The sequence below is a fragment of the Leuciscus leuciscus genome, assembly GCF_965113295.1.
Source record: "Leuciscus leuciscus genome assembly, chromosome: 1".
NCBI lineage: Eukaryota > Metazoa > Chordata > Actinopteri > Cypriniformes > Leuciscidae > Leuciscus > Leuciscus leuciscus.
Window position 1 is genome coordinate 70,061,837 of NC_138725.1, and position 27,137 is coordinate 70,088,973.

At 39.8% G+C, this 27,137-nt stretch overlaps 1 protein-coding gene and 2 long non-coding RNA genes across 7 annotated transcripts; all 3 read right to left on the reverse strand.

Moving 5' to 3' along the window:
* Positions 1-4,385: 4,385 nt before the first annotated feature.
* LOC309512178 (uncharacterized protein) lies at positions 4,386-5,655 on the reverse strand. The gene is made up of 2 exons (XM_082187642.1): positions 5,427-5,655; positions 4,386-5,230 (listed from the first exon to the last, which is right to left on the reverse strand). Exons 1-2 carry the CDS (start codon positions 5,491-5,493, stop codon positions 4,431-4,433), a joined length of 867 nt encoding a protein of 288 aa, XP_082043768.1. The 5' UTR covers positions 5,494-5,655; the 3' UTR covers positions 4,386-4,430.
* Positions 5,656-18,538: 12,883 nt separating this feature from the next.
* LOC309480725 lies at positions 18,539-20,850 on the reverse strand. Of its 3 annotated transcripts, XR_014199758.1 has the most exons (4): positions 20,788-20,850; positions 20,242-20,682; positions 19,674-19,746; positions 18,539-19,595 (listed from the first exon to the last, which is right to left on the reverse strand). It is a non-coding gene; the product is annotated as an uncharacterized lncRNA (long non-coding RNA). The 3 variants fall into 3 exon arrangements; XR_014199759.1 differs by lacking the exon at positions 20,788-20,850 and having other exon boundaries at positions 20,242-20,749; XR_014199760.1 differs by lacking the exons at positions 20,242-20,682; positions 20,788-20,850 and having other exon boundaries at positions 19,674-20,149.
* Positions 20,851-21,468: 618 nt separating this feature from the next.
* On the reverse strand, positions 21,469-26,308 carry LOC309493695. Of its 3 annotated transcripts, XR_014204032.1 has the most exons (4): positions 25,898-26,308; positions 25,732-25,811; positions 22,517-22,667; positions 21,480-21,595 (listed from the first exon to the last, which is right to left on the reverse strand). It is a non-coding gene; the product is annotated as an uncharacterized lncRNA (long non-coding RNA). The 3 variants fall into 3 exon arrangements; XR_014204030.1 differs by having other exon boundaries at positions 21,469-21,534; positions 25,732-26,308; XR_014204031.1 differs by having other exon boundaries at positions 21,476-21,595; positions 25,732-26,308.
* Between the last annotated feature and the right edge of the window lie 829 nt (positions 26,309-27,137).

A 27,137-nucleotide genomic window follows, 5' to 3' on the forward strand; every position in this document is an offset into this window, starting at 1 on the left:
TAAGGGCAGAACCCCATCCACGCTCAAAGTTTATGTGGCGGCCATAGCAGCGTTCGCTGAACCACCGCTTGGCCAGTCATTAGGAAGGAACGATCTGGTCATTCGCTTCCTTAGAGGAGCTAAGAGGCTGAACCCTCCCAGACCTCCCTCAGTTCCCGTTTGGGACCTTTCTACGGTTCTGGAAGCCATGAAAGGTGCCCCATTCGAGCCAATACAGTCAATAGACCTGAAACTCTTGTCTTTCAAAACAGTGTTTCTTCTGGCTCTCGCTTCAGTGAAGCGCATAGGGGATTTGCAAGCGCTCTCAGTGAGCGCGACGTGTATGGAGTTTGGGCCGAATGACTCGAGAGTCATACTCAAACCAAAGCACGGATATGTTCCTAAATCCCTCAATACACCGTTTAGGGCACAGGTGATCTCCCTGTCGGCCCTGCCGGTATCTGAAGAGGAAGGGGACGCAGGCTTCCTTTGCCCGGTTAGGGCGTTAAGGGCCTATGTGTCTCGCTCATCTGTTTTCAGACAGACAGAGCAGCTCTTTGTTTTTGTTCAGCGGACGTTCTAAGGGACTAGCTGCGTCAAAACAGAGTCTATCCAGATGGATAGTTGATGCTATAGCGCTAGCTTACACATCCAGGGGCCTGCAATGCCCGATAGGTGTCAAAGCGCACTCCACAAGAGGCATGGCCTCGTCGTGGGCTTGGTCCAGTGGGATTGCCTTGCAAGATATCTGTATGGCGGCAGGCTGGGCCTCCCCGTCTACATTTATAAGGTTTTATAACCTCGAGGTTCCCGCTTTGCAAGCTAGGTTGCTCTCGGTTTAATTTTTCAGTATTGCCCGCCCGATGCTATTGGCTCGGGATGCTGAAACTGCTAGAGCGTCGATCACGGATCGTCTGTATACTTCTGTGGGCAGTGCGTAAGTCCCCCATATTTACCAGTCCAGGCCGAGTTCGCCCTGGCTGTGTGGAACACTTGATATACCATGCTCTTATCAGAGCTCCATATTACAGGAATGATGCTATTTTAGCCCCTCTTCCCGGATTCTCTGTGAGTCCCTTGTGATTAGGCACTGTATGAGCCCCGGGCACCTGCCCTTGGGACTTTAGTGTTATGTCTCAAGCACGCACGGCGTTTTACATTGTGTTCCCCTAGCGTAAGATATCTTACGCAAGTACGAGAGACCTCTCGTAAGAGAACGTACTCGGCTACTAACGTAACCTCGGTTCTCTCTAGAAGAGGGAACGAGTACTTGCGTATCTTGCCGTGCATGCGTCATGTTCTGATTCGCTTCAGCGATGAAAAACTGACCAAACCAGCCTCTCTGGGCCGTATTTATAGCCCTGGCCCCACCCGATTTCGGCGGGACATGACGTAATGGGCGCGAAGCGCCCTCATTGGTTCTGACGTCATGAGGAGCCTCTATCGATAGGCTGGTGCAGTTGCCGCAGAGCAGCCAATGGGCGCGCGAGCTGTCTCGCCCATGTCTGCATGCTGCTGCAATGCATTTTACATTATTGCAAAATTAAGGATAATTTTTGGCTTCAATTTCTTGAGGAAAAGAGGTTTTCCCCAGCGTAAGATATCTTACGCAAGTACTCGTTCCCTCTTCTAGAGAGAACCGAGGTTACGTTAGTAACCGAGTACGTTTTTATACCATTAGCATCTCTCTGCCATAGACAAAGACTATCAGTTATTGTATATGTTGACCAGAAAACTGCATTATCAGAAAAACACATGATGTGAAACACATGATTATAATGTGACTAAAACAGTACATCACCAGAGAAACATGTGGTTCCCATTAACATATGAATGTATCTCCTTATATTATGCTCGGTGAAAACACTGCACATACATTTCAGTCTAACTTCAACACGCACTCACCCAAAGTCTCTTCTCCATGATTCACAAAATACAATGATTACAAATGATTATAAATGTATATAAAAATTATAACACAGATACATAATACTACTGATTAATAATACTAATAAAAGTAATAATAATACTAAAAACAATATTAGATAAAAATCGTAGATAAAAATTGTAGTCTTCAGTGCGTTCTTGATGGATGGATATATCCAGGGTTGAATGCAGAAACCATTTCACGAAAACCTTGTCCATCCACTATGGAAAAAGGTCTTATTTCTTTAACAATCACGTTCAGAATTGACTCTGTATAGTGGCGGCTTGCTGAGTAGGCTACAATAATTCCTCTGCAGAAGAAAGTCATCAATAGGACCACTGCTTTTCTTTGAACTGAAAAGGAAAACAGAAAAAGGGGCATTTACTTCAGGGCAAATTGAATGATCAAATATTAATCTGCAAACAATTATTGCTAGTATAAAAACAATTTTTACATTACAAATAAATGGTTTTGCCACACAAAATGAGCTTTAAAGGGAGAGAGACATTCTCATTCACCATGACAACCGATTGAATGATGCATTATTCTGCTTAACACATCTTTTGTAAGTGTAGCATGGTGGTAGGGGGATCAATAGTTGACACTACAGATACCAAATCCTTATTAGGAATATAATATAACAAGCTGACTATGCCACTACTTTTTAGAGAAAGGGGAAATGACTACCCAATCGAATAGGGCACACAGGTTTGTACCATGAAGGATAGAGAGAGGTGGATATTGATACAAAAAAGTTTATTGATTTCACATAAATAGATAAAACATTCAAGTTACTGCAATACAGGAATATTGCTCTAATGAGCATCAATACGGCTCAGCATCCCAACACACACAAACAACAACAAAAAAGCAACAAAAAAAGAAATAACCGAGGCTTACCCATAGCGGAGTAGGCTAGCTGGAAGGTGATTTATTCAAAAACCACACACACACACACATTATAAGTGGCAAACCACACTCCATGCTCGAACTACCACCATCAGAAGGCAAGAAAAGCTCAAGGTCCGTCAGCCTAAAATAAACACAGACAATTAACCAATGAATACACTGAACAGAAAAAACTATACTAGAACCAAATAATAGTAATAATAATAAACATAATTCAAGGATGCTGATGAAGAAAAGAAAAAAAAATCACAAAGCAAAAATAATTACAACTGAATAAATTACAAAATAGTCAGCATCAAACTGAAACAAAAAACAAAGCACTACAGTAAAAATGAAACAAACAACATGCAATAAACAAAAATCATACAATGAAAAACATAACGACTGAATATAGAAACAAATGCCGAAACAAAGGAAAACAACAAATTAACACACTCACACGCAGCCTGTAGTAATATGACTAAAGAGCAGGCCCGCTTGCACATGCGGCGGTAAGACGATCAACACAACACAAGCCACCGGCTTTAGCGTAAAAAAACAGAGCACACACACAGCAAATCAGCAGCGCCATCTTAATAGCATTTATGCAGGAAATCTCTGTCCGGGATGCCCCGCTTTCGGCTTTAACTCGGCCATCGAGAGCATAACACTTTGGTCCTCATTAATTATAACTGCAAGGGGAAAACAACCAGTGCATTTTTCAAAATGTCTGCTTTTGTTTTCAACAGGAAAAAAAGAAAGTCATACAGGTTTGGAACAACATGAGGGAGAGTAAATGACAGAATCTTTCATGACATTGGCCTAATTAGGAGTCGAGATGCGTGTCTCTCTTCTCCAGGAGAGGTATTAGCAAATCACAGGGTCAGGGTAGGTGTTTTGACTCATTCGCAAATTTTGACACCAGTCTGTTACTCTCCTCCATAGTTGCTCCCACCACCCCTGCCATAATGAGAAAAACAAAATGCGATATGCTTCTGTCGACCGCAGTTTACTAATAATTGCTTGATGTTATATGTCTCCAGGTGCTTATAGTGCTTTGCTCAGAAAGCTAACACCAAACTTCTGGCAACTGTGTTTGTTGTTTACAATCCTGAGACCCCAAACTGTGCAAGTGTCACTCAATACTGGATTTATTGAGTACAATTTAAGATATTTTAGCCATTATTTGTGGCAATAGCCAACAATACGTTGTATGAGTCAAAATTATCGATTTTTATTTCATGCCAAAAATCATTAGGATATTAAGTAAATATCACGTTCCATGAAGATATTTTGTAAATTTCCTACCGTAAATATATTTTTGTGAGTGAATGCCGCAAAATCGCAAACACAAATGGACTGGTTTTGTGGTCCAAGGTCATATATGATATTTACATTTACATTTACATTTAGTCATTTAGCAGACGCCTTTGTCCAAAGCGACTTACAAATTAGGACAAAATTCAGCGAGTCATCATAAAGAGGCAAAAGCAACAACAACGCAAGAAGTGCTCAAAATACGAAGTTCAGGTATTATTCAGAGTAGCATAAGCCTGATAAGTGATGTTTCAAAGGGAAAGGAAAATTTTTTTTTTCTTCTTTTTTTTCTTTTTTTTTCTTTTTTTTCTTTTTTTTTCTATAAGGTTAAGTGCTCACGGAAGAGATTGGTTTTCAGCTGTCTTTTGAATGTTGTCAGGGATTCTGCATTCCGGATGAGGGTGGGGAGAGCGTTCCACCAGCATGGAACTGTGAATGAGAATGTTCTGGAAAGTGATTTTGTGGCTTTCTGTGATGGAACCACGAGACGTCGCTCGTTGACCGATCGTAGGTGTCTGGTAGGGATGTAGACTCGTAGGAGTGAGTGAAAGTAGGAGGGAGCTGAGCCTGTGATAGTTCTGTAAGCAAGCGTCAGTGCCTTGAACTTGATGCGAGCAGCGAGAGGTAGCCAGTGCAGAGAGATGAACAGAGGAGTGACGTGGGCCCTCTTGGGCTCGTTGAAGACAAGATGAGCTGCAGCATTCTGGATCATCTGTAGGGGTTTGGTTGCACATGCTGGAAGTCCAGCCAGAAGAGCATTGCAGTAGTCAAGCCTAGAGATGACCAGGGCCTGGACGATAAGTTGTGTTGCATGCTCAGTTAGGAAAGGCCTGATTTTCCTGATGTTGTGCAGTGCAAACCTGCATGATCGAGCTGTCTTTGAAATGTGATCTGTGAAGGTCAGCTGGTCATCAAACGTTACTCCAAGATTTCTGACCGATCTTGATGGGGTGATTAATGATGACTCTAGCTGGATGGTGAAGTCGTGCTGTAGAGACGGATTGGCAGGGAGGACGAGAAGCTCAGTCTTTGCCAGGTTGAGCTGCAGGTGATGTTCCTTCATCCATGTGGAGATGTCCGCCAGACAGCTTGAGACCCGTGCAGCTACTGTGGGATCATCTGGTTGAAGAGAGGAAGAGCTGCGTGTCATCAGCATAGCAGTGGTAGGAAAAACCGTGTGCCTGTATGATGTGTCCCAGTGATGTGGTGTAGATGGAGAAGAGGAGGGGACCAAGAACTGAACCCTGGGGAACACCTGTGGTCAGCTGATGTGCTCTGGATACCTCACCTCTCCATGCGACCTTGAAGGACCTACCTGTGAGATAGGACTCAAACCAGTGGAGTGAAGTTCCTGTGATGCCCAGTGATGAGAGGGTGGACATAAGGATCTGATGATTCACCGTGTCGAAGGCAGCAGACAGATCCAGGAGAATGAGGACTGAAGATTTGGAAGCAGCTTTTGCGATCCGTAGGGCTTCTGTGACTGACAGTAATGCAGTCTCAGTTGAATGTCCTTTCTTGAAGCCAGATTGGTTGACATCCAGCTGGTTGTTTCGAGACAAGAAGGATGTTAGTTGGTTGAAGACAGCTCTTTCAAGTGTCTTCGCAATGAATGGTAGGAGAGAGATAGGTCTGTAATTCTCTACAAATGATGTGTTTAGCGTGGGTTTTTTGAGCAGTGGAGTAACCCGAGCCTGCTTGAATGCTGTAGGGAAGGTGCCAGTATGGAGGGATGAGTTGATGATGTGTGTGAGTGATGGTAGAAGTGTGGGAGAGATGGCTTGTAGAAGGTGTGAGGGGATGGGGTCAAGCGGGCAGGTGGTAGGGTGACTGGAGAGGAGAAGTGTAGATACTTCTTCCTCGGTTAGCGAAGAAAAGGAGGACAGAGGGGTATTGGCTGTGGAAGGGGTCGGTCTGGGTTCCTGTGTGTGTGGAGCTGAAAACTGACTGCTGATAGCTGTTGTTTTGTTGGTGAAGAAGTGCGCAAAATCGTCAGCAGTTAAGGAGGAGGCGGGTGGTGGTGGAGGTGGACAGAGGAGAGAGTTGAATGTCTTGAAGAGTAATCGTGTGTTGGAGGAGCTGTTGATCTTGTTGTGGAAGTATGAAGATTTTGCAGCATGAACATCAACAGAAAAGGAGGAGAGGAGAGATTGATACATACTCAGGTCAGATGCGTCTTTTGATTTGTGCCATTTCCTCTCCGCTGCCCTGAGTTCGGTCCGGTGTTCCCGAAGAACCTCAGATAACCAGGGGTTAGAGGGAGTAGCGCGTGCTGGCCTGGAGGAGAGAGGGCAGATAATGTCTAGAGAAGAGATTAGAGTGGAGCATAAGGTGTCCGTTGCGGTATTCACATCCAGAGATGAGAATTGTGAGGGTGGGGGAAGAGAGGATGATACGGCAGAGGAAAGATGGGAGGGGGAAAGTGAGCGCAGGTTTCGTCTGAAAGTGACTGGTGGTGGGGGTGGTGGTGCAGGGGTAGAGAGTTGTAGACTGAAAGTAATGAGGAAATGATCTGAAACGTGGAGAGGTGTCACCAGGATGTTTTCTGTGGTGCAGTTGCGTGTGTAAACCAGGTCCAGTTGGTTGCCTGATTTGTGAGTACCTGTGGTGATGAGTCGTTTGAGATCGAAAGAGGCTAGGAGAGAGGTGAAGTCTGTTGCATGTGGCTTTTCGAGATGAATGTTGAAGTCACCGAAGACTAGTAGTGGGGTGCCGTCCTCAGGGAAAGTGGACAGCAGCACATCCAGCTCATCTACAAAGTTACCCAGCTGACCTGGGGGGCGATAAATGACTACAATATGGATTTTAATGGGAGTTGTAAGTGTAATAGCATGATATTCAAATGAGTTGTTGTTGCATAGAGAAGAGAGCGTGGAGTATTTGCAATTGTTAGAAACGAGAAGCCCTGTACCCCCACCTCTCCCAGACTGGCGAGGGGAGTGGGAGAAGGAGAAATTGCTAGAGAGAGCAGCAGGGGTTGCTGAGTCTTCTGGACGAATCCAGGTCTCAGTCAGCCCCAAGATACTAAGAGTAGAATGAGATGCAAAGGCTGGAATGAAGTCAGCTTTATTGACTGCTGACCGACAATTCCATAGACCCACGGAAAGAGAGAGAGGAGTATGTGAGGATGGGACGCAGATTGGCAATATTGCGCTGTCTATTGCGCGTGATGAAAGGACGTTGCCAAGAGATAACAGGAATGTATTGAAAGCACATGTTGATTAAGGTGAACAATAAGATAAGTAGAGGGAAGAAAAAGGGAAGAGGAGATACGTAAGTGCCTTTCTGGTGTCCTTGCTCGGTGGAGTCGCGCAGGTAGAGTCGCTGGTCTTTACCCGAGTCGGTCTTCACACGAGGAGCCTGAACGCTTCCGCTGACGCTTCCGCGACAGCGTGCAAATTACACAGATATACAGATAATGCTCTCACCGCTTGAGTGAGTACAGCTGTTTCGTTCGAGCAATTAAGTCAATAACGGCAAAATGTGTCAAATCTAAAGTACTAGGAGCAAGGGCTTAAGTTACGTGCAAATTAGATTGCTATAAACATTTACATGTGTTTCGTTCGCGGCTATTTCTCTAAAGTGCCAATGCGTCTAACTGAAATACAGGATTATGTGAAATTAACAAAGAACAAGAGAATCGAAGATGGCCATTACCTTGACAATGCTCTAAAGCATGTATATTATCCTATATCATAAGTGATATAAGTAAGTCTGGGACATATACATTGAATATGTCTATAGTATATGCATATATAATATGTTAATATATAAGTGTCACGGTTATGGTATATATAAGTTTTCATCGGTTTCACCCTCTGGTGCTCTTCGGTCAAAAAAATAATAAATTAAATAGTATTTTTGCACATTTTTCATAACAATAAACGTAAAATTCTGTATTTTTCACTTCAGCAATAATCTGCCAATCTGCCAATGCTCTAAAGCATTCAAGATTTACGACAGTTTAAGTTGGAGATTTAATTTTCAGGTCTATCCTCAAAAAGTAAATAAATGGATTATAATTATAATGTAAATATAATTTAGTACCATTAAATCCACTAAAAATACAAAACATTAAATGAAAAACATTATCGAACTCAAAATTTGTAACATTCATTTCATTAAAAAAAAAAAAAAAAATTATTGGTCATTTTTGACCAAAACGCAAAGAGCACCAGGGACCAGGGCATGTTTATCTGGAAGAGTGGTGTAAAAACACAATAAAAGATAAAAGAGAGAGTCGGTTATTTGATTGGCTTTTTATAACAGTTGCATTTCTAACATTGTTACTAATCTATCTCCTTAAAGCCACATGAGCACATTCAGTACATGGATCTGATGAAAGTTCACTTCCCAACAGTGTTCCTGAGGGATCTCAACCGAGGGGCCCGAAGCAATAAACAAACCCCATATTCTGAAAGACATTAGTTTTGTGTTCAATTCAATGTTTTTCAGCAGTTTTAATCGTGTCTATAATTTAGAGGCCTTAGAAAATTATCAATTCTATCTAATAAGATACAGTATGCTTTATAAAGTTAAGCATGCTGATAGTTTTTCATCCAGTTTAGTTGTTGGATAGGACTAATGTTTCCCAGCTCAAATATATATATATATATATATATATATATATATATTAAATAAAAACATTTTAGGTGTTTTTATGTAGTGAGCCTATCTTTGTAAGTTTTTTTATGTAAAGTGATGATTCACTCAGCGCACACTTTCAGTCGTCATGTTTTACGCTTCAGCCAGAAGCTCTATAATGTGAACGAGCTCTCACGTGTTGGACCGCACAGCCTCATAGCAAAATATTCTGCAACAGAAAAGCCATTCTGTGTTTGGCTGTAAAAACCCGATTGCTTAGAGGCTCTGCATCTGGTGGAGCAGAACGCAGCAGATGTCCTCCCACCGTCTCCTCAACACTCACCAGTTAACACTGGTTGTGAACTCTTCTCTGAAGCCCAGTTTAACAGCGTATCCAAGATCCGACTGCAACATTCAGACGATTAACTAACAGACATGAAAGCTTTAGAATAACGGCAGTCAGTGGTTTTATTCCTTTCAGCTGCACATGAGCAAATGTTTCAAGTGTAGAAGAAAAGTTGGTTCTGAAAGTTCAAGGCCATGGAGAATACTTTTTGGTAATTTTTTAATTACATTATTTTCATAACTATTGAACACATTTCCCCCTATCTTTAATATGCATTATCTTGAAATTCATTATATTCCTAATGGTAATTCTAATGCATGAGTGCTTCATTGTCTTCATGATCTATAGAAAATATGAAATATAATTTTGTATATATATATATATATATATATATATATATATATATATATATATATATATATATATATATATATATACACTCACCTAAAGGATTATTAGGAACACCTGTTCAATTTCTCATTAATGCAATTATCTAATCAACCAATCACATGGCAGTTGCTTCAATGCATTTAGGGGTGTGGTCCTGGTCAAGACAATCTCCTGAACTCCAAACTGAATGTCAGAATGGGAAAGAAAGGTGATTTAAGCAATTTTGCTCGTGGCATGGTTGTTGGTGCCAGACGGGCCGGTCTGAGTATTTCACAATCTGCTCAGTTACTGGTATTTTCACGCACAACCATTTCTAGGGTTTACAAAGAATGGTGTGAAAAGGGAAAAACATCCAGTATGCGGCAGTCCTGTGGGCGAAAATGCCTTGTTGATGCTAGAGGTCAGAGGAGAATGGGCCGACTGATTCAAGCTGATAGAAGAGCAACTTTGCAGCAAAACATTTGTGAAGCCACAACACGCACAACCTTGAGGCGGATGGGCTACAACAGCAGAAGACCCCACCGGGTACCACTCATCTCCACTACAAATAGGAAAAAGAGGCTACAGTTTGCACGAGCTCACCAAAATTGGACAGTTGAAGACTGGAAAAATGTTGCCTTGTCTGATGAGTCTCGATTTCTGTTGAGACATTCAGATGGTAGAGTCAGAATTTGGCGTAAACAGAATGAGAACATGGATCCATCATGCCTTGTTACCACTGTGAAGGCTGGTGGTGGTGGTGTAATGGTGTGGGGGATGTTTTCTTGGCACACTTTAGGCCCCTTAGTGCCAATTGGGCATCGTTTAAATGCCACGGCCTACCTGAGCATTGTTTCTGACCATGTCCATCCCTTTATGACCACCATGTACCCATCCTCTGATGGCTACTTCCAGCAGGATAATGCACCATGTCACAAAGCTCGAATCATTTCAAATTGGTTTCTTGAACATGACAATGAGTTCACTGTACTAAAATGGCCCCCACAGTCACTAGATCTCAACCCATTAGAGCATCTTTGGGATGTGGTGGAACGGGAGCTTCGTGCCCTGGATGTGCATCCCACAAATCTCCATCAACTGCAAGATGCTATCCTATCAATATGGGCCAACATTTCTAAAGAATTTTTAGAAATTCTTCTTTTTTTTTTTTTTTTTATCTATTAATTTATTTTGTATAATGGTTTAACTCTTTCCCCGCAAGTGTTTTTTATTTATTATTTTTTTTAGTTTCCGGCCACCACCAGAATAATTTTATTGTATGAATATTGAACATACAATACATCAAAAGAAAGAACAGACCCTCTGCCTTTAAACAACAACAAAAACGTATTGTAGCTTTATGCATTCTTTTTTATCAATGTGGGTAAGTTTCATAAAAAAAAGCAACATTGACAGAATGAATGTGGACCCCTGTCATACACATATCAACCTCCAAAAAGAGCACCTGCAACCCTCTTCAGTTTCAACTTATTTACAGGTTTGGTCATTACATCAGCAATCATGTTATCAGTAGAACAATACATCAAAGTCACTCTTCCCTCATTCACAGTAGACCTGATAAAGTGGTACATTATGTCGATATGTTTACATCTCTGTCTGTTTACAGGGATTTTGGCGAGAGCGATTGTTCCCTGATTGTCCTCATGTACTATAGTTTGTGTGTACTTGTAGTTATCTATACCTCCCAGTAACTGCTCTAGGTATAAACTCTCCTGTATGGTTGAAGCCAGGGCCATATATTCCGCCTCGCATGTGGATAGCGCAACAGTAGGCTGCTTTCTAGTCTACCACGAGACCAGGGAGCTGTTCTGACTAAGGCTCACACAGTATCCCGTGGTACTGCATCTGTCACTGGTATCATCCACCCAGTCAGCATTACTGTAGGCCTGTATACCTAGCTTCTCACTGTCGTTTCTCCTAAAACTTAAACCTTTCTCTGCTGTGCCTTTGAGATACCTAAGTACATGCTTCACAGTGACCCACTGTTCCTCTGTAGGCTCAGCAAAGTACTGTGATAACCTGCTCACCACAAAACTTAAATCTGGTCTGGTACAAATAGTCAGGTATATACGACTTCCCACAGCCTCCATGTACACCCTGACATCTTCCATCTTTACTGCATCCTCAGTATACTCTAGCTTTTGCTCACAGGGTGTTTCTCTGGTCCTACAGTCTTGCATATTAAAACGCTGTAGTATCTTGTTATAGTGTACCTTTCCTGTGACATCTTTACACACCCATCTGACTGACTGAAATTGATACCCAATAAATGTTTGAGTTTACCCAGATCTTTCATTTTAAACTTTTCTGCAAGTATTTATTTCACCTTTTTCAGTCTCTCTTTATTGCTTGCTGCAATGATTAAGTCATCGACCCATATGATTATGATCACCTTTCCTTCTTTCGACTCTTTAGCATAAACACAGTGGTCCGGCTGGGTTTTGTGTGAACCCATCCTCAGTTAGACAATCGTGCAAAACCCTATTCCAATTTCGCCCGGATTGTTTTAAACCATAAAGTGATTTCTCTAGCTTATAAACTATACCCTCTTTCTCTTGATAACCCTCTGGTGGATTGATGTAGATCTCATAGTCTATGGGAGCGTGCAAGTACGCTGTTTTTACGTCCATTTGGTGCAGGAGTAAATTCTCCTGTGCTGCTTTCTGTAGCACCACCCTTACACTCGTCAAGTCTGCCGTGGGTGAAAACGTCTCCCATAGTCTACTCCCATTCTCTGGATGTAACCCTTGGCCACAAAGCGTGCTTCGTATTTGTCTTTTCCATCTACATCAGTCTTGATAGAGTAAACCCATCTACCCCCCACTGTTTTCTTGCCTATTTGGCAGTGTGGTCGGGGTAAAGGTTTTGTTCTCGTTCAAGGACTGGATTTCCTCATCCATGGCTTTTACCCATTCTTTTGAGTTAGCTGACCCCATTGCTCCCCAAAAAGTCTGTGGAATGCCACACACCACTCTGCAGCAGTAGTCTACCGTGATATGAACCCCATCACTATCACTGTCTTCAGTTACGAACTCATCTAAGTAAATCTGTGTTCTTCTTTCTCTAGTCGGATACTCTCATGTGACAAGTGGTTCAAGTGGACAAACGCTTTTAATGTGTTTTGGCCGCTCGTTTACACAACAATGGCGTTTTGGGTGCCTGAAATCACAAACTTTTGAAAACTGGTTTCAAAGTGCAAGTTTCTGAAAACGGTCTCCATGTAAACAACAAAAACGTGGATCTCTGAAGACGATGACGTCATGCACATGCATATTACATGTTCAATCTTTAGTGTTTCATCGTCATCTAATGGCCTGGCAGCAGAATACAGTGTTTTTAGTGGTTTTCTCGGATCTGTGTGAATGGAGATCGTTTTGACAATGTCTGTACACGAAAAACTCAAAGGAAAAACTTCTCAGTTTTAAGCATATTTTTGTTGCATAAACGTACCCTTAATTAGCAACACCCAACTTTCTATGATCCAATCAATATCTAAAGGAAGAGATCAAGTCCCACCCTACATTTTTCACATTCCAGAAGCCGTTTCACTCGAATACACTATTGCAACTTCCATTTTATGCCTACTTTAATATGTTTGTACTTTTGATTTGTTCTGGACAGGCTTTGTGAGATTCACTCTGAAGTTTCATGAATGAATACATGAAAAAATTATCTTGCATGATCTGAAGGAGAGCTACTTTTGTTAAAATTTTGGGCCTGTGTGTCATTTATACTGTATGGAGAGATAACGCATAATATCAAAGGCAAATTTGCTGCGCTAGTGAATGAACGATTCATAGCTTGTCAGATCTTACGGATCCTAATCTTGTCCTGGAGAAGAGCAGAACACACATTCTGTTGTACTTCAGAGAAATGACCCATAAGCCTCTTTCTGTTGTCTACTTAGTGAAGGAGGAGCTTTGATCGGCTGCTTCGTTTCAGCTCTGAATATTGGCACTGATAATTTATTACAGACATGAACCATTTATTTTATTAACCGTCTGCCATTTCCTAGTTTGTTTAAATATTTTAATTCTTTACAGAGCATTTCAGACTGCCTCAAAGACTCTTTAAAGAATAATGAGGTGGTACATGCCAAAGTCAGGGACAGATGCGGTTGAAATACCACAAAGTAACCTTTCTGTGACCTTTAATTGCCATTTATTTTCTCTGCTTTAAATTCAGTGACATTCTGTTTGGATGGATGGATGGATGGTTACAGACAGAGTGATTTGTCATTAAATAAGAGAACTTATGATTTTCTGAAACTGTTCAATGAAGTTAGAAGTAAATCTGGCCAAAGCCAGTTAAAGTATTTATTCTACCCATCTGCTAGTACTTGTTAGAAGAAGCAGTCGAACAACAGGAGAGAACATCAGTCTGTGAGTGTTTATTTTTCCCAGTAGATTTTAGCGCGGTTCTTTGTTGCTAGGAAACTTTGTTTTATTTACCGTGTTTTACTCTGGTAAAACGCATGCCCACGTGGCATTTGTTTGTGTGTCGTGACTTTTGAGTTTCGCTTGGCTAAATAGTAGGGCGTGGCCTGCTGTATTCAATAACGAGGTATTAGGCGTGTATAAAATAGGTTAGTGCACCGCGGCAGCCCTCGTGTGAAGCTCTCATTGTGTGAAGACCGAAGAGTGTAAAGACCAACGACTCTACCTGTGCGACTCCACCGAGCAAGGACACCGACAAGGCACTTGAGTATTAATTTCTTGTTGTTTATTTAATTCTCTTGTTGTTTCCTTTCTCTTCTACTCAACTTTTCATCTGATCTTTCTGTTTGTGAGCTCTCTGACACTGTTTTCAAATCCCTATTATTACTAACATACGTAAATCAAATATCACACGTCGGAGGCAGTGCGATCCTTACAACCTGCGTACCTTTCCTGTGTCTTCTAGTACTATATTCTCTTTTCCTATTCATCTCTGGAATTTGCCAGTCCCCTGTAAACAAAGCTGATTTCATTACATCTATTTCTAGTCATTCAGGTCTCAGCCTACTGGCCCTGACTGAGACCTGGATCAGACCAGAGGACACTGCCACACCGGCTGCCCTCTCCACTAACTTCACTTTCTCACACACCCCTCGCCTGACTGGAAGGGGTGGAGGTACTGGTCTGTTCACCTCAAACGATTGGAAACTTGATCCTTTACCACCTCTGTGTGACAACAGCTCATTTGAATCACATTCAATTACCATCACTAGCCCTATTAAAATCCATTTTGTAGTTGTATATCTCTCTTTTCAACTCTCCTCCTCCTCCTTCATCAACCCTAACAGCTGACGATTTTGCCACATTCTTCATAAATAAAACAACTACCATCAGCCAATTTACCAATCCACAAATTGACACACACACACATTTTACCAGCTAACACACACATATTACCCTCCTTCTCTCTACTTTCAGAGGCAGAAGTCTCCAAACTCCTCCTTTCCAATCGCCCTACCACCTGTCCGCTTGATCCTATTCCCACTCATGTACTTCAAGTCATTTCATCCTCAGTTATACCCGCACTCACGCACATCATAAACACCTCTCTTCACACTGGTACCTTTCCCACAGCATTTAAGCTGGCTCGGGTAACCCCACTGCTTAAGAAACCCACTCTAAATGCAGCACATCTGGAAAATTACAGACCGGTATCTCTTCTTCCATTTGTCGCGAAAAACACTTGAACGAGTTGTTTTCAACCAGATCTCTTCATTCCTTACACAGAACAACCTCTTGGACAACAATCAGTCTGGTTTCAAAAGTGGAAACTCAACTGAGACTGCCCTGCTCTCAGTAATTGAAGCTCTGAGACTGGCAAGAGCAGCTTTCAAATCTTCAGTTCTCATCCAGCTGGATCTGTCTGCTGCCTTTGACACAGTTAATCACCAGATCCTCCTGTCAATCCTAAAAATGAAGGGCATCTCGGGAACCGCGCTCCAATGGTTCAAGTCTTACCTCTCAGGTAGGTCCTTTAGGGTGTCATGGAGGGATGTGGTGTCTAAGACCCAAAATCTAGCTACTGGAGTGCCTCAGGGCTCAGTGCTTGGACCACTTCTCTTCTCCATCTACATGACATCACTAGGATCTGTGATTCAGAAACATGGTTTTTCCTATCACTGCTATGCTGATGACACACAACTCTACCACTCATTCCAGCCTGATGATCCGACGGTAGCTGATCGTATCTCAGCCTGCCTGATATACATTTCTGGCTGGATGAAGGACCACCACCTTCAACTAAACCTTGCAAAGACAGAGCTACTTGTGGTCCCGGCCAACCCAACACTTCATCACAACTTCACCATTCAGCTAGGCTCGTCATCCATAACTCCATCAAGGTCAGCCAGGAACCTTGGAGTTGTAATTGATGATCAATTGAACTTCACAGACCACATTGCTAGAACTGCCCGGTCCTGCAGATTTGCCTTATACAACATCAGGAGGATCAGGCCCTTCCTATCAGAGCATGCTACTCAACTCCTTGTCCGAGCACTTGTTCTATCCAGACTGGACTATTGGAATGCTCTCCTGGCTGGTCTTCCAGCTTGCACTGTCAAACCTCGGCAATTGATCCAAAATGCTGCAGCCAGAGTGGTCTTTAACAAGATGAAGAGAGCACACGTCACTCCTCTCCTCACAAAATTGCACTGGTTGCCAGTTGCCGCTCGCATCAAATTCAAGTCACTGACGTTTGCCTACAGAACAACCACTGGCTCTGCTCCCTTTTACCTAAACTCATTACTTCAGACTTATGTGCCATCCAGAAACTTGCGCTCTGCAAGCGAACAACATCTTGCGGTGCCATCTCAAAGAGGCACAAAATCTCTTTCTCTGACCTTTACCATGACTGTTCCCTGCTGGTGGAATGATCTGCCTAACTCAACCAGAGTTGCTGAGTCCATATAGCTACTTTCAAGAAACGGCTGAAGACGCATCTTTTTCGACAGCACTTGATCCAGTAATACTAACACTTTTTCTTCTATTCTCTTCTATTCTATTATTTAAAAAAATAAAAAATATGTAATTCATTGGATTAAACCGAGAAAGGTCATAGCACTTGCATATTGTTGTCCTACTTTTAGTTTAACTGTTCTATTGTTCTCATTTGTAAGTCGCTTTGGATAAAAACGTCTGCTAAATGAATTATGTAAATGTAATGTAAAAGTTATAAAGATAGTATATTACACTAATATGTCTTTATTACACTATACTGTATCTTTCTTGTCTTTTTTCTCTGGCATTTGGATCAATGTAGTCTTAATAATTAGTGTATTTACCTGTCAGTTTATGTATTGTATTGTATTGTATTGTATTGTATTTTACTTTATTGTATTGTATTGTATTGTATTGTATTGTATTCTCTTGTCAGTTTATGGAGCACTTTGGTCAGAAGTGGCTGTTTTAAACGTGCTTTAGAAATAAAAGTGCCTTGCCTTGCCTATGTGCAATATCATTATTAATTCCAACAAAGTGTTTTATTAACTCCAGAAAGACAAATAAAATCAGTTGCATGCCTTGCTCTTGATTTTATGTGATTGTAAAAAATTATTTAACTGTATTCATGGTTTCTGCTGATGGAGAAATGGTCTAGATATTGTCAACAGCAGATTAGGCTCAAGTGCTCATGTTATGTTAATGCATAAACACATCTGTAAACTGTCATGTAATTGTTACATCTGCTGCAAATGTATTATATTTTAGATTGTCTATTGGCATATATCTATTCTTAACCATCTGAGGGACATCATATAGCCAAGTTTTTATTCATGATTGTGGTGACCTCTTGTGGAAGGAAATGGAAACACATACAGATTCACCGTCACATTCATACAGATGCCATGTAATATTGGAGAGAAAATTTCTAAACATATTTGTGGAAATATGAAGCAAACGTTAAAAATGATAAACAGAGCAAATTAAAATTTAGATACCACATGAAAACATACGTTGCTTGAAATGTGCAAGATGTGATTTAAAAATAGAATGAACGGTTTGTGCAGTGGCTGAGATGCAGCAGTGTGTGTGTGTGTGTGTGTGTGTGTGTGTGTGTGTGTGTGTGTGTGCGTGCGTGCGTGCGTGCGTGCGTGCGTGCGTGCGTGCGTGCGTGCGTGCGTGCGTGCGTGCGTGCGTGCGTGCGTGCGTGCGTGTGTGTGTGTGTGTGTGTGTGTGTGTGTGTGTGTGTGAGTGAGTGAGTGAGTGAGTGAGCGAGTGAGTCGTCAAGGAAATGAAGTTCACGAGCACCGCTGAGCAGCGATTTTGGCCCTTAAGAAGTTTCATAGTGAATTGTGAAAATATTAATGGGAATATACTTCAGAGACATTTTAATTACTTCTAAAAAAATTCTAGGGGTGCCAATAATTGTGGCCAACGTGTTTTGGAGAAAAAAAATATTTCATAACGTGATTTTCCCTACTTTTATCATTTTACTTCAATGAAAGGTTTTTAATGAAATATCAAAAGGATAAACAATGCAGATTTATTTTTACAGCCATCTTTGATCATATTTACCAGGGGTGCCAATAATTCTGACCAACCCCAATTTTATCGTATCTACACTGGTAACCTATTAAGTTCTGTATAGATTAAAAGTATTGCTACTGACCTATAAGGCCCTGAGTGGTTTAGCTCCTGTATTTAACTGATCTTCTATCACCCTACAATCCATCTCTTTCTTTAAGATCACAAAACTCTGGGCTTCTGGTAGTACCTAGGATTTCTAAGTCCACTAAAGGAGGGAGAGCGTTTTCACATTTGGCTCCTAAACTCTGGAATAGCCTTCCTGATAATGTTCAGGGCTCAGACTCTCTCTCTCAGTTTAAATCTACACTGTAAAAATAAAAGGTGCCTGGAGGAACCTTTTGGGGTTCTTCACTTTGCCACACCGGCGGAACCGTCTGTAGATCCTCTAGGCACCCTTTAAAAAGGGGCGGTTCTCTGAGGAACCACACAGGTTTCCTGAGGAACTCTTATATAAGGCACTGTGTGGAACCACTGTGGGTGCCTCCAGGAACCAAATTTCAATTTTATTTTATTTGTATTAAATTAATTTCATGTTGTTACTATGGTTACCACCATTAACTTCTATTATAATAAACAAACTGAACCAAATACAAAATAAGAATTGTTTATTACATATTTTAGATCCATTTTAATACATACACTTCCATGCACTTGAAAAAAAAAGCTAGTAATAGATTAATATCAATGAATACACACACACAAAAAAAATAGTATAATACATAAGTAACATGAATAATCAACCATGTGTATACAATAGGCTACACAAGAAAAGACATCTCATCAAAATGCATGGAAAACACATGTTCCATGAAATAAATCAATGTAAAAAATTACAATTTTGACTAATTAAAAATGTCCATCTTCACTTAATTTTAAAACATGTGTTTCAGTCCGCTTGTTAAGTCTGACGTCACTGTTTCCAAGTCCAAAAGCTCTATCAGATGCCAAAAACAAACAACAAACAGTGCTAATATACACTCATTGTGCTGTAATATTCCTGAAAATTAGGATCCTAACCTTTATCTCTATTCCGAAATCTCAGATGGTTAGTTATTCAGCTATTTTGAATCATAAAATGTTGAAGTCTGGGATGCCGTGAGACTGGAGACTGAAATGTACACTATGCCTTTTGAAAAGCTTAAATGTGTGACTTGAATCAACAGTTCCCATAAATGGTTGTTGAGTATTCTCAATATCTAGAAACAAGATAGAGAAAGTAGAAGTAGAGGTTTCGACCCGGAAACAGTATTCCTTATGTCACAACAAGCAGAAAACATTTTCCATTTGAACAGAGTTAAGGTGCAGTAAAATGATCTGTTGTTCTGTGAATGTTCACTGGTGAATTCAGTCATTTCAATAAGAATCCACACGATCAGCAATTTTGTCTTTTTGCTGTGTAATTTCACGAAATTCACAAATGTGATGCACCTTTACTCGCTGCAACATAAAATGCAATCAATTATAAAATCTTCACAAGGGACACGTGAGGTACTTAACGAGTTAGAAAAGTGAAAAGGTGCATCAGCTTCATTTTCTGTTTGCTTTTCCTCTTTTCTGGTGGATGGTCCAGGCACTTCAGTGATTTTCAGGTCTACAGGAGGATTTTTATTCTTGATCAAACTTGTATTTCAGCTTACCGAGATCCCTGCAAAGTACAAAATTTACTGTTAGTAAGGTTATTAAAGTTATTTAATAATTTCCTCAGCCTTGTGACGTTCCAAACCTGTTTGACTTTCTGTCTGTGGAACCCGAAAGCAGATCTCAGGCATAATGCAACCCGTCACCATTCAATATCACTGCATGAAACACAAGCATACATTTTTTTTGTAATTCATTCAAACTATTCTTATGTACACTTGTCTAGTTCAATTCAATGCAACAATTTATGTAAAAAATTGTTAAGCTCCAAAAATGTCCCAGAAAAGATCCTAAAAATAGTCAATGAGTTCACAACTCATGTGTTATGGGTTGTGTTGTAAGTCTTCTGAAGTCATATAATAGCTTTTTCCTTTTTTTTGTCAAAAAAGACTAAACTTTAAGTTATAATTCAGGGTTCAAATGTCTTATATTCAAATGCATATGATTAAGGTATAGCCTATAAAAAATGCATAGCATTATTAGCTCCAAACCTGTGATATTATTTTTCTGAGTAACATGAATGAGATTTGAGAGCATGAGGGAAGATTTTCAGAGAATAACTTATTAAAAAAGTACACAATCAAACAATACAATTTCACACAGAGAAAGTTCATAGTAATAAAGTACTTGCATGTGGTGTATAGGTAACTTACTGTAATTCAATGTTGCCTCTGAAATGTTCAGATTATTTTAGAAATGTACTGGCTGTTCTGGGGAAACAAAAGAACAAAGCTGATTATTCACAACATAATATTTATTGACCAGTAAATGGCTTTAAAATGGTATTTGAGAGAATGAGGGCACATGTAGTAAGTAAAGTTAGGCTAAACAAAAACAGACCAAACTATATTAATCTGCTTTTGTTATTCATAACAAACGCCAATGAGGACAGCAGGAATCAGCTACATTAGTTAGGCTATCTCAGCAATTTGAAGACACAGTTTTACAGAATATGTTGAATTGAATGACTAAATCAATCTAAGACAATAAGTCAATAATTTCCATTTGTTCATTAACTTACGTTAGATCAACGTAGTTAGCATCGCGGCTAAAACCTTCATACCAGATACTGTGCAATAAACGAGTGGTAAACACTGTAAAAAAGTAGTAATGTATAATCAATTTAGTTTATATATATGTGTGTTTTATTATATAGTGAGTAGACTCTGTATTTATATTTATTTGGCGAGTTTACAAACCTTGTAACGGAGAGCCGATCAAACGGCGGAAGCTTTGATGAGAGGATGGTGTCGGTACACGATCCGTTCCACCTGCACGATCCGTTTCACATAGGCGGCACAACTTGCGGCATATTTGTGTAACGTTAGTTGTATTGTGTTTTTGATATTGTGTTTTGGTCTATTTTGATGCTTTTAAATGTAGCTTACACTATGCATTACGATGTGTTTACGTGGTTGCCAATCCAAAATAATAAAGGAGTTGTGAGTTGTTACATGAACATACATGATCAGCTTCCTCCATACTCTCGTTTGCGATTCATTGCTGTATGGTATTAGGCTTAACTTACTTAACTTGCCGTGTTTTGGTCTGAGGTCTGTAGTATTGTCAAAGACGGTTTGTATCGTTTTTTTTATTATTAAAAGCTGCTAATATTAGTTAACTTTTAAGTTGAGTAATTTTGTATTAGTATGGGTCAATAGGCTAATATAATCTAAATGAGGAAAATAATCCCTTCAATGTTGTTTACAGATGACAATAAGGAACATAATATGCATTTCTGCCTAGACTATCTGCACTTACATGAAGAAAGAACTACAAACAAGTCTGGGGAAATGTTATAGAGTATTTCAAACGGACAATGGCGTTTTCTACGCATGCGTAGAACGGATCGTGCAGGTGGAACGGATCGTGTACCGACAGATGGAGCCGTTACCCGATGACGTCGATCAGCTGAGCTTTGTTGCGCGCGAGCAGCGCGAGGATCACTGAAGCGACGACAGTAGAGGAATAGCAGCAGTTTCGTGACAGAATAAAACCTTTCTCCTCCTAGTTCGTCAAATAATAAATTATGAAGAAGTAGGTAAAAATTATTATTTTATTACTATTATTTATTCAATAATAATTAATGAATTCTTCTTATTAATATTATTATAATTTAGTGTTGTTGTTTAAGGTTTAAATTAATCAACAAAATAGGCCTATAGATACTAAATAAATGTAAGCTACCCAGGTGAAAAAGACGTAGGCTACTGTTAAATGTATTAAAAATGCATTAAAGTATATTTGTATTGTAGGCCTACTAAAAACACACTCAAGTACATTTTTAAATTTTAATAGTACGTCTTTTTTCACCTGGGTATGTAGGCTATACTGAATCAAACTTAAGTAGCCTATAATAATAATAATAGGATAATAATATTCTCATTCTGGCCTCACAGAACCATTGGGTTCCTCCAGATGCTGGCTTTAACATAAGAGATCATCCAGGAACCACTTAAATGTTAAAAGATCTTCCAATAACCCTTTTATCGCATTCAAGTTCCTCTATTTTCCCCCAAAGCACTTCGAGGTCTCATGGTAATGAAAAGGTGACTCCAGAACCTCTGAACTAAATACAAAGTGCTTAAAGGATCCCATAAGTTCCAGCAAGAACCTCAAAGAATGTCAATGCTCCTCCAGTAACCCTACTATAGGAGAAAGAGCTTTGAGGCACTTAAATTACATTTTGAAGTTCCTTGAGTATCCGACAGGATATTTGAGGCTCCTTTAGTTTTTACAGTATACTGTCTGTTATAGTTATAGAGTTAAACTGTCCATTCATTGTCATGGTTCATTGTTCATTGTTTGTGTTTAGTGCATAAGTTAATGTATGTGTTGATGTATGAGTGATTTTGTCATTGAAATACATTTTTTTTGCAAGCACAGGGTAATCTAATGGTTTTTGGTGTTGCTTGTGTGAACTCTCACCGTGCAATCTCAGGGTAACCGTCGCTGCACGCCATATGCAGTGGTGTCCATCCGTTCTCATCCCTCTGATGAACGTCAGCTCCGTACTTTATCAGGAGCTTCACACACTCCAGGTTTCCTGAGAGAACGGCTTCATGGAGTGCTGCCATTCCTGAGAAGATGAAGAAAAATACAAATCAGCTCTTGTTATGGTTTGGAATTGGAAATATGGAATTATACTAATTCTCCCTAAACAGACACATAAAGATCCTTGTATTAAGTTAATTGTGCTATTTCTGCACCACAAGCGGCACCAAACAGAATGGCAAAATATTCCCCAAATCCTCCATCTTCCATTAGTTGGCAAAAATATTTTTTCCAAAGAAGTTGGGAGCAATTTGTTAACGTTCCCTTTCATCTTAAAGCGATAGTTCACCCTAAAATGAGAATTAAGTCATAATTTACTCATCCTGGTGTTGTTGTGACGTCATTATGGTGTGGCTGACGACAAGACATGAAATGTCTCTGTACTGTATGTTGTAGCCATTAAAGAAAACATATTTAGTTTCATATTTATGTTTAAATATTATAGGCTATTATTTTTTATTTAATCAATGTTGATTATGATAGTGAGCATGCAGCATGAGAAACATATGATACATTATGAGATGTGCAATATGTCTAGAGACATGGAGTAGACATGATTTTGACCACTTCATTGAGTTTTGTTTCGTTTTGTATAAATTGTAGGCCTATCTTAATTTTGATCAATGTTTTATCAACCAATTACCTGTATTTAATTAATAAGAACCAAATATATAGCAGACAATGTTAGGCGCCGGCACGATCAATTGCATTCCACGTAATTGTTATAACCAAACACTGGGTTCAGCCCAGTGGCGTGACTAGGTTTTCTGGGCCCCCTAACAGATTTTTGTTATAAGAACGTTCTCCCAATATTCAGTGTTGGTTCTGGGAACATCTTGTTTTCTTGACATTAGAGGAACGTGTTTTAAAAGGTATGATGTTCCACAAACGTTCTTTCAACTTAATTTTGATTAACAATTTAACATTCCAAGAACATAAAAATGTCGTTAATATGTTATTTAAAAATTAGTATGATGTTCAGCCACAGTCTTAGATGAAATCAACTGAAGATATTAAATCTGTGAAGATCTCAGCAGAGGAGGAGTAAACAACTCCACAAACAGCATTACCACTGTCAATTGCATTCCACGTGAACTGGAGGGCGCCGAAACTCAGCTTGTGCCTCACAGATTTGAGAAATATAGGCTATCTATTATAAAAAGCTTGAAATGTATACCTTTAAACAAAACTATTCAAAACAAAAAGAAATAGGCTACTCTCTAATTATGTAATAATCTCTCTGGCGTTCATGAAGATCAACTGTCCGCAACAGTCCGAGTCCGCATCAGCAACTTCATCTTTGCAGAGACACAGAAAACTGAGCACATGGTTAGCATATAATGTGCCGTGATTAGGGCGCATGCTGGTAATGCTGAGATGATTGAAATACCAAGTATATGTTATTGTATGTGTTTCATGTTGTACTTTATTTGTGAATTCTGTGTTTGCGTTTATTTTGTGCCGATTCGAGTGTGAGACATGAGATTCGTATATGACGTCATGATGTAGTCAAGTGAACTTTAACTGGATATATAGCATGAATGAAATTGAACCGTTTACATTTCCAGCACATAAATTAAAGCTGTTTTGAAAAGTGTGACTGTGTGCATTTGTCTTGATATACATCATTTGTATTCATTTATGTTGAAATTGATTCATTATAATGCAACGGAGAAGCATTGCTTGAAGATGTATTCATTTAATATCATCCATTACAGGAGTAGGCTATTACACAAACAGCTGTCATGCACCTTGTCCATTCCAAATGTTATGGATATTTGTTCCAATATAGAGCTCATTATAATCTTTGAGACTGCGTAGAGGCTGTTATATTGTGAAAAAATGACCCCCCCCCCCTCATGAAACATTTGTCCTTATTTGTGACTATATTCACCGTTATGCTTTTAAGTTTCGACTTTAAAGTGTCCTTAATCGTTTTAAAGTTTATTACAGGCTCAATTATTTTTCTTTTCCTTCACTAGAAGATAAAGGCCTGGTTTCACAGACATGGTTTGGATTACAGGTTTTTTTTTCATGTGCTAATGTAGTGTAACACTGTTACACTAACATCCTTTTGTTCAATCTGTAGTCACCTTTTTTTACCCAAAAAATTAACAAAATGTGAATTTTGTGATTAAGGAAATATTAAATGCTAACTCTAATCGTATCTTATTATCGGTTTACCATGTGTGGCAACCACAGGGACAAAGGACACTATATGTTAGATGTTTTAATTTAGACTACGCCACCCTGGGAATTTCACCCAGAGAATATTACCCACGCACAGGTTCCCCACTAATGACAGAAAAGCATGGAGACATGTATTTATACAAGATTACAAAAAGGGTTTGATTATAATTTATAATAAAAGGACATACACAGGAAAAAGGGAACAAGCTTCAATCAGTCAAATACAAATACCATGTTCACAAAAAAGAAAACTGCGGCCTTGCAGAAGGTACATACGTACCACAGCTCCTGAAAAAGAACTCCACACCAATACCACGCAGAGAAGAAAAGATTAATCAGAGGTTATACAAGCTAATAGGTGGATGGCCAATACTCATCCACCTAAAGGCCTTAATCTTCAACCCTAAGGCCCAATCGAATAAAGAAAACTAATTCAAGGATCTTTTTACCAAAAATCAACGAAACAAAGTAGTATTTATGTTTTTCACATAAATCCACACTTCAACTGAATAAACAAGAAAAAAAATATCAATTCACAAACATTATATTCACCAAGAAAAACAAATCAAAACATGAAGTTACACAAAAGAAAACACAACAAATGAAAACCACAGATGACTCTTTCTGCCAAACAAAATATCAAAAACAAAGATAAATTTGAGGTCTTATAATAAGATGGGCAAAATCTCCTTTGAGGAAGTGTGTGTTAGCAGAAAATATGAAGATGTAATGAAGCACAGCAGTATCAAAACATTGTATCAGCAGTGTCAAACTGGCCTATGACAAAACAGCAGTGACATATTGCACGAACTGTAGTTCTCCTGAAATTCATACAATTGGTTAAGACAATCCATATATGCACATATACATTTTAAAAGGAGAAATTAGATGTGACCTACCGTAGCTGCGGGGCCAAGCACCCAAAAGGACATCCCCTCAATAGTTTAACGCAGTCGTCGTTTACGCACCAACGAGCGAACTAACAAAACAAATGCAGGAGAGTTGCCATCTAACCAGTTGCTACACTTTAATAAGGCGACAACAATAAATTAAAACCTGTCATACCCGCACCTGAAGTCCACAGACGCCCGCACAACAGCCATCCAAGTGACGCAAAAAAAACACGTTGGTAATGAAATGCAAATGGGAAGTTGTTGTCCGTCCGGAACAGTCACAACCGCGTGCAGCAAACAATAAAAGGCGAGAATTCCCAAAAGACGCGCTGGGAGCAGACAAGCGAGCGTTCAGAAGACGCGTCGCGCACGTCGAGCCTAAATGCCAGCGCAGGTGAATGACGTCACATGATTTAGGAATAAGGACAAATGGGCTTTCAGATCATTATGCCACACATGGTACTTTTAGTTAAGATCTATTCATGGATTTCATCCGGTCCCTTTCCACAGGTGTATTAATCAAGCACAATGCAGTCTGCATTCATAATCTAGGTGTGCTTGATTTTATACACCTGTGGAAAGGGACCGGATGAAACCCATGAATTGGCTAATGTTTATTGAAGTTACTATACCTGGGGGGTATTCCAGAAAGCTTGGTTAACTTACCATTCGGTAAATCATAACCTCTGGGTTGATTTACCCCAAACCCGCATACCATGAGTATGTCGGTTCCAAAACACCTGAGAAGAGTTAGTTTAATTAACCTCCTATTGGTAACCCAGAGTTAATGCGCGCACACGGCGAGTGCATAAAGACATTTTTCAATGGATCACCGATTTCAGGAGTCACCATGGAAACCCAGGGAGAAAAAAAAGCGAGCTACATATTTCGGTGAAACTGAGTTGGAGGTTTTAATGCTTGCTCATGAAGACTATAAGCTCATTATAACAAAAAAAAAAAAAAAAAAAAAAGCAATACTGCTGCATCAGCAAAAGAAAGAGAGTTGGCTTTGCAAAAAATAACGGACTGAGTAAATGCATGAGTTTATAAAATTATAAATGGGCTATTTTCCCCTTTCATTGTGACGCAAAAATTCTTTGGGGCATGTAGTAAAAATAGATAAGTATTTACTTGTTGGCCTCCATACATTTCTTAATATTACAGTAGTAATGCACATAATTGGCTAGTATGTTGGCTTCTTGTTTTATCAGGTGTAATCCTTCTGGAGCCAGAAGAAGTGTGAGCTAAGTCAAAATGAAACACAAAAACATTCTCCAGCAATGTAATTTAGTATTTAATGTAGCCTAATTTAGTTTTCTATACATAGCCAATAGAAAGAAGGCCGAGGCCCGTAAAACAGGTGGGGGTCCACCTCCCCCCAGCTGCCCAGGAGCTGGCACTGTCCCTTAATA

Excerpts from the sequence above, each read along its gene's own strand:
- LOC309512178 (XM_082187642.1), bottom strand. The coding sequence starts at position 5,493 with ATGTCCACCCTCTCATCACTGGGCATCACAGGAACTTCACTCCACTGG. Across the intron at positions 5,231-5,426 it reads GTTTGAGTCCTATCTCACAG|ATGATCCCACAGTAGCTGCA; the intron begins GTAGGTCCTTCA and ends CTCTTCAACCAG.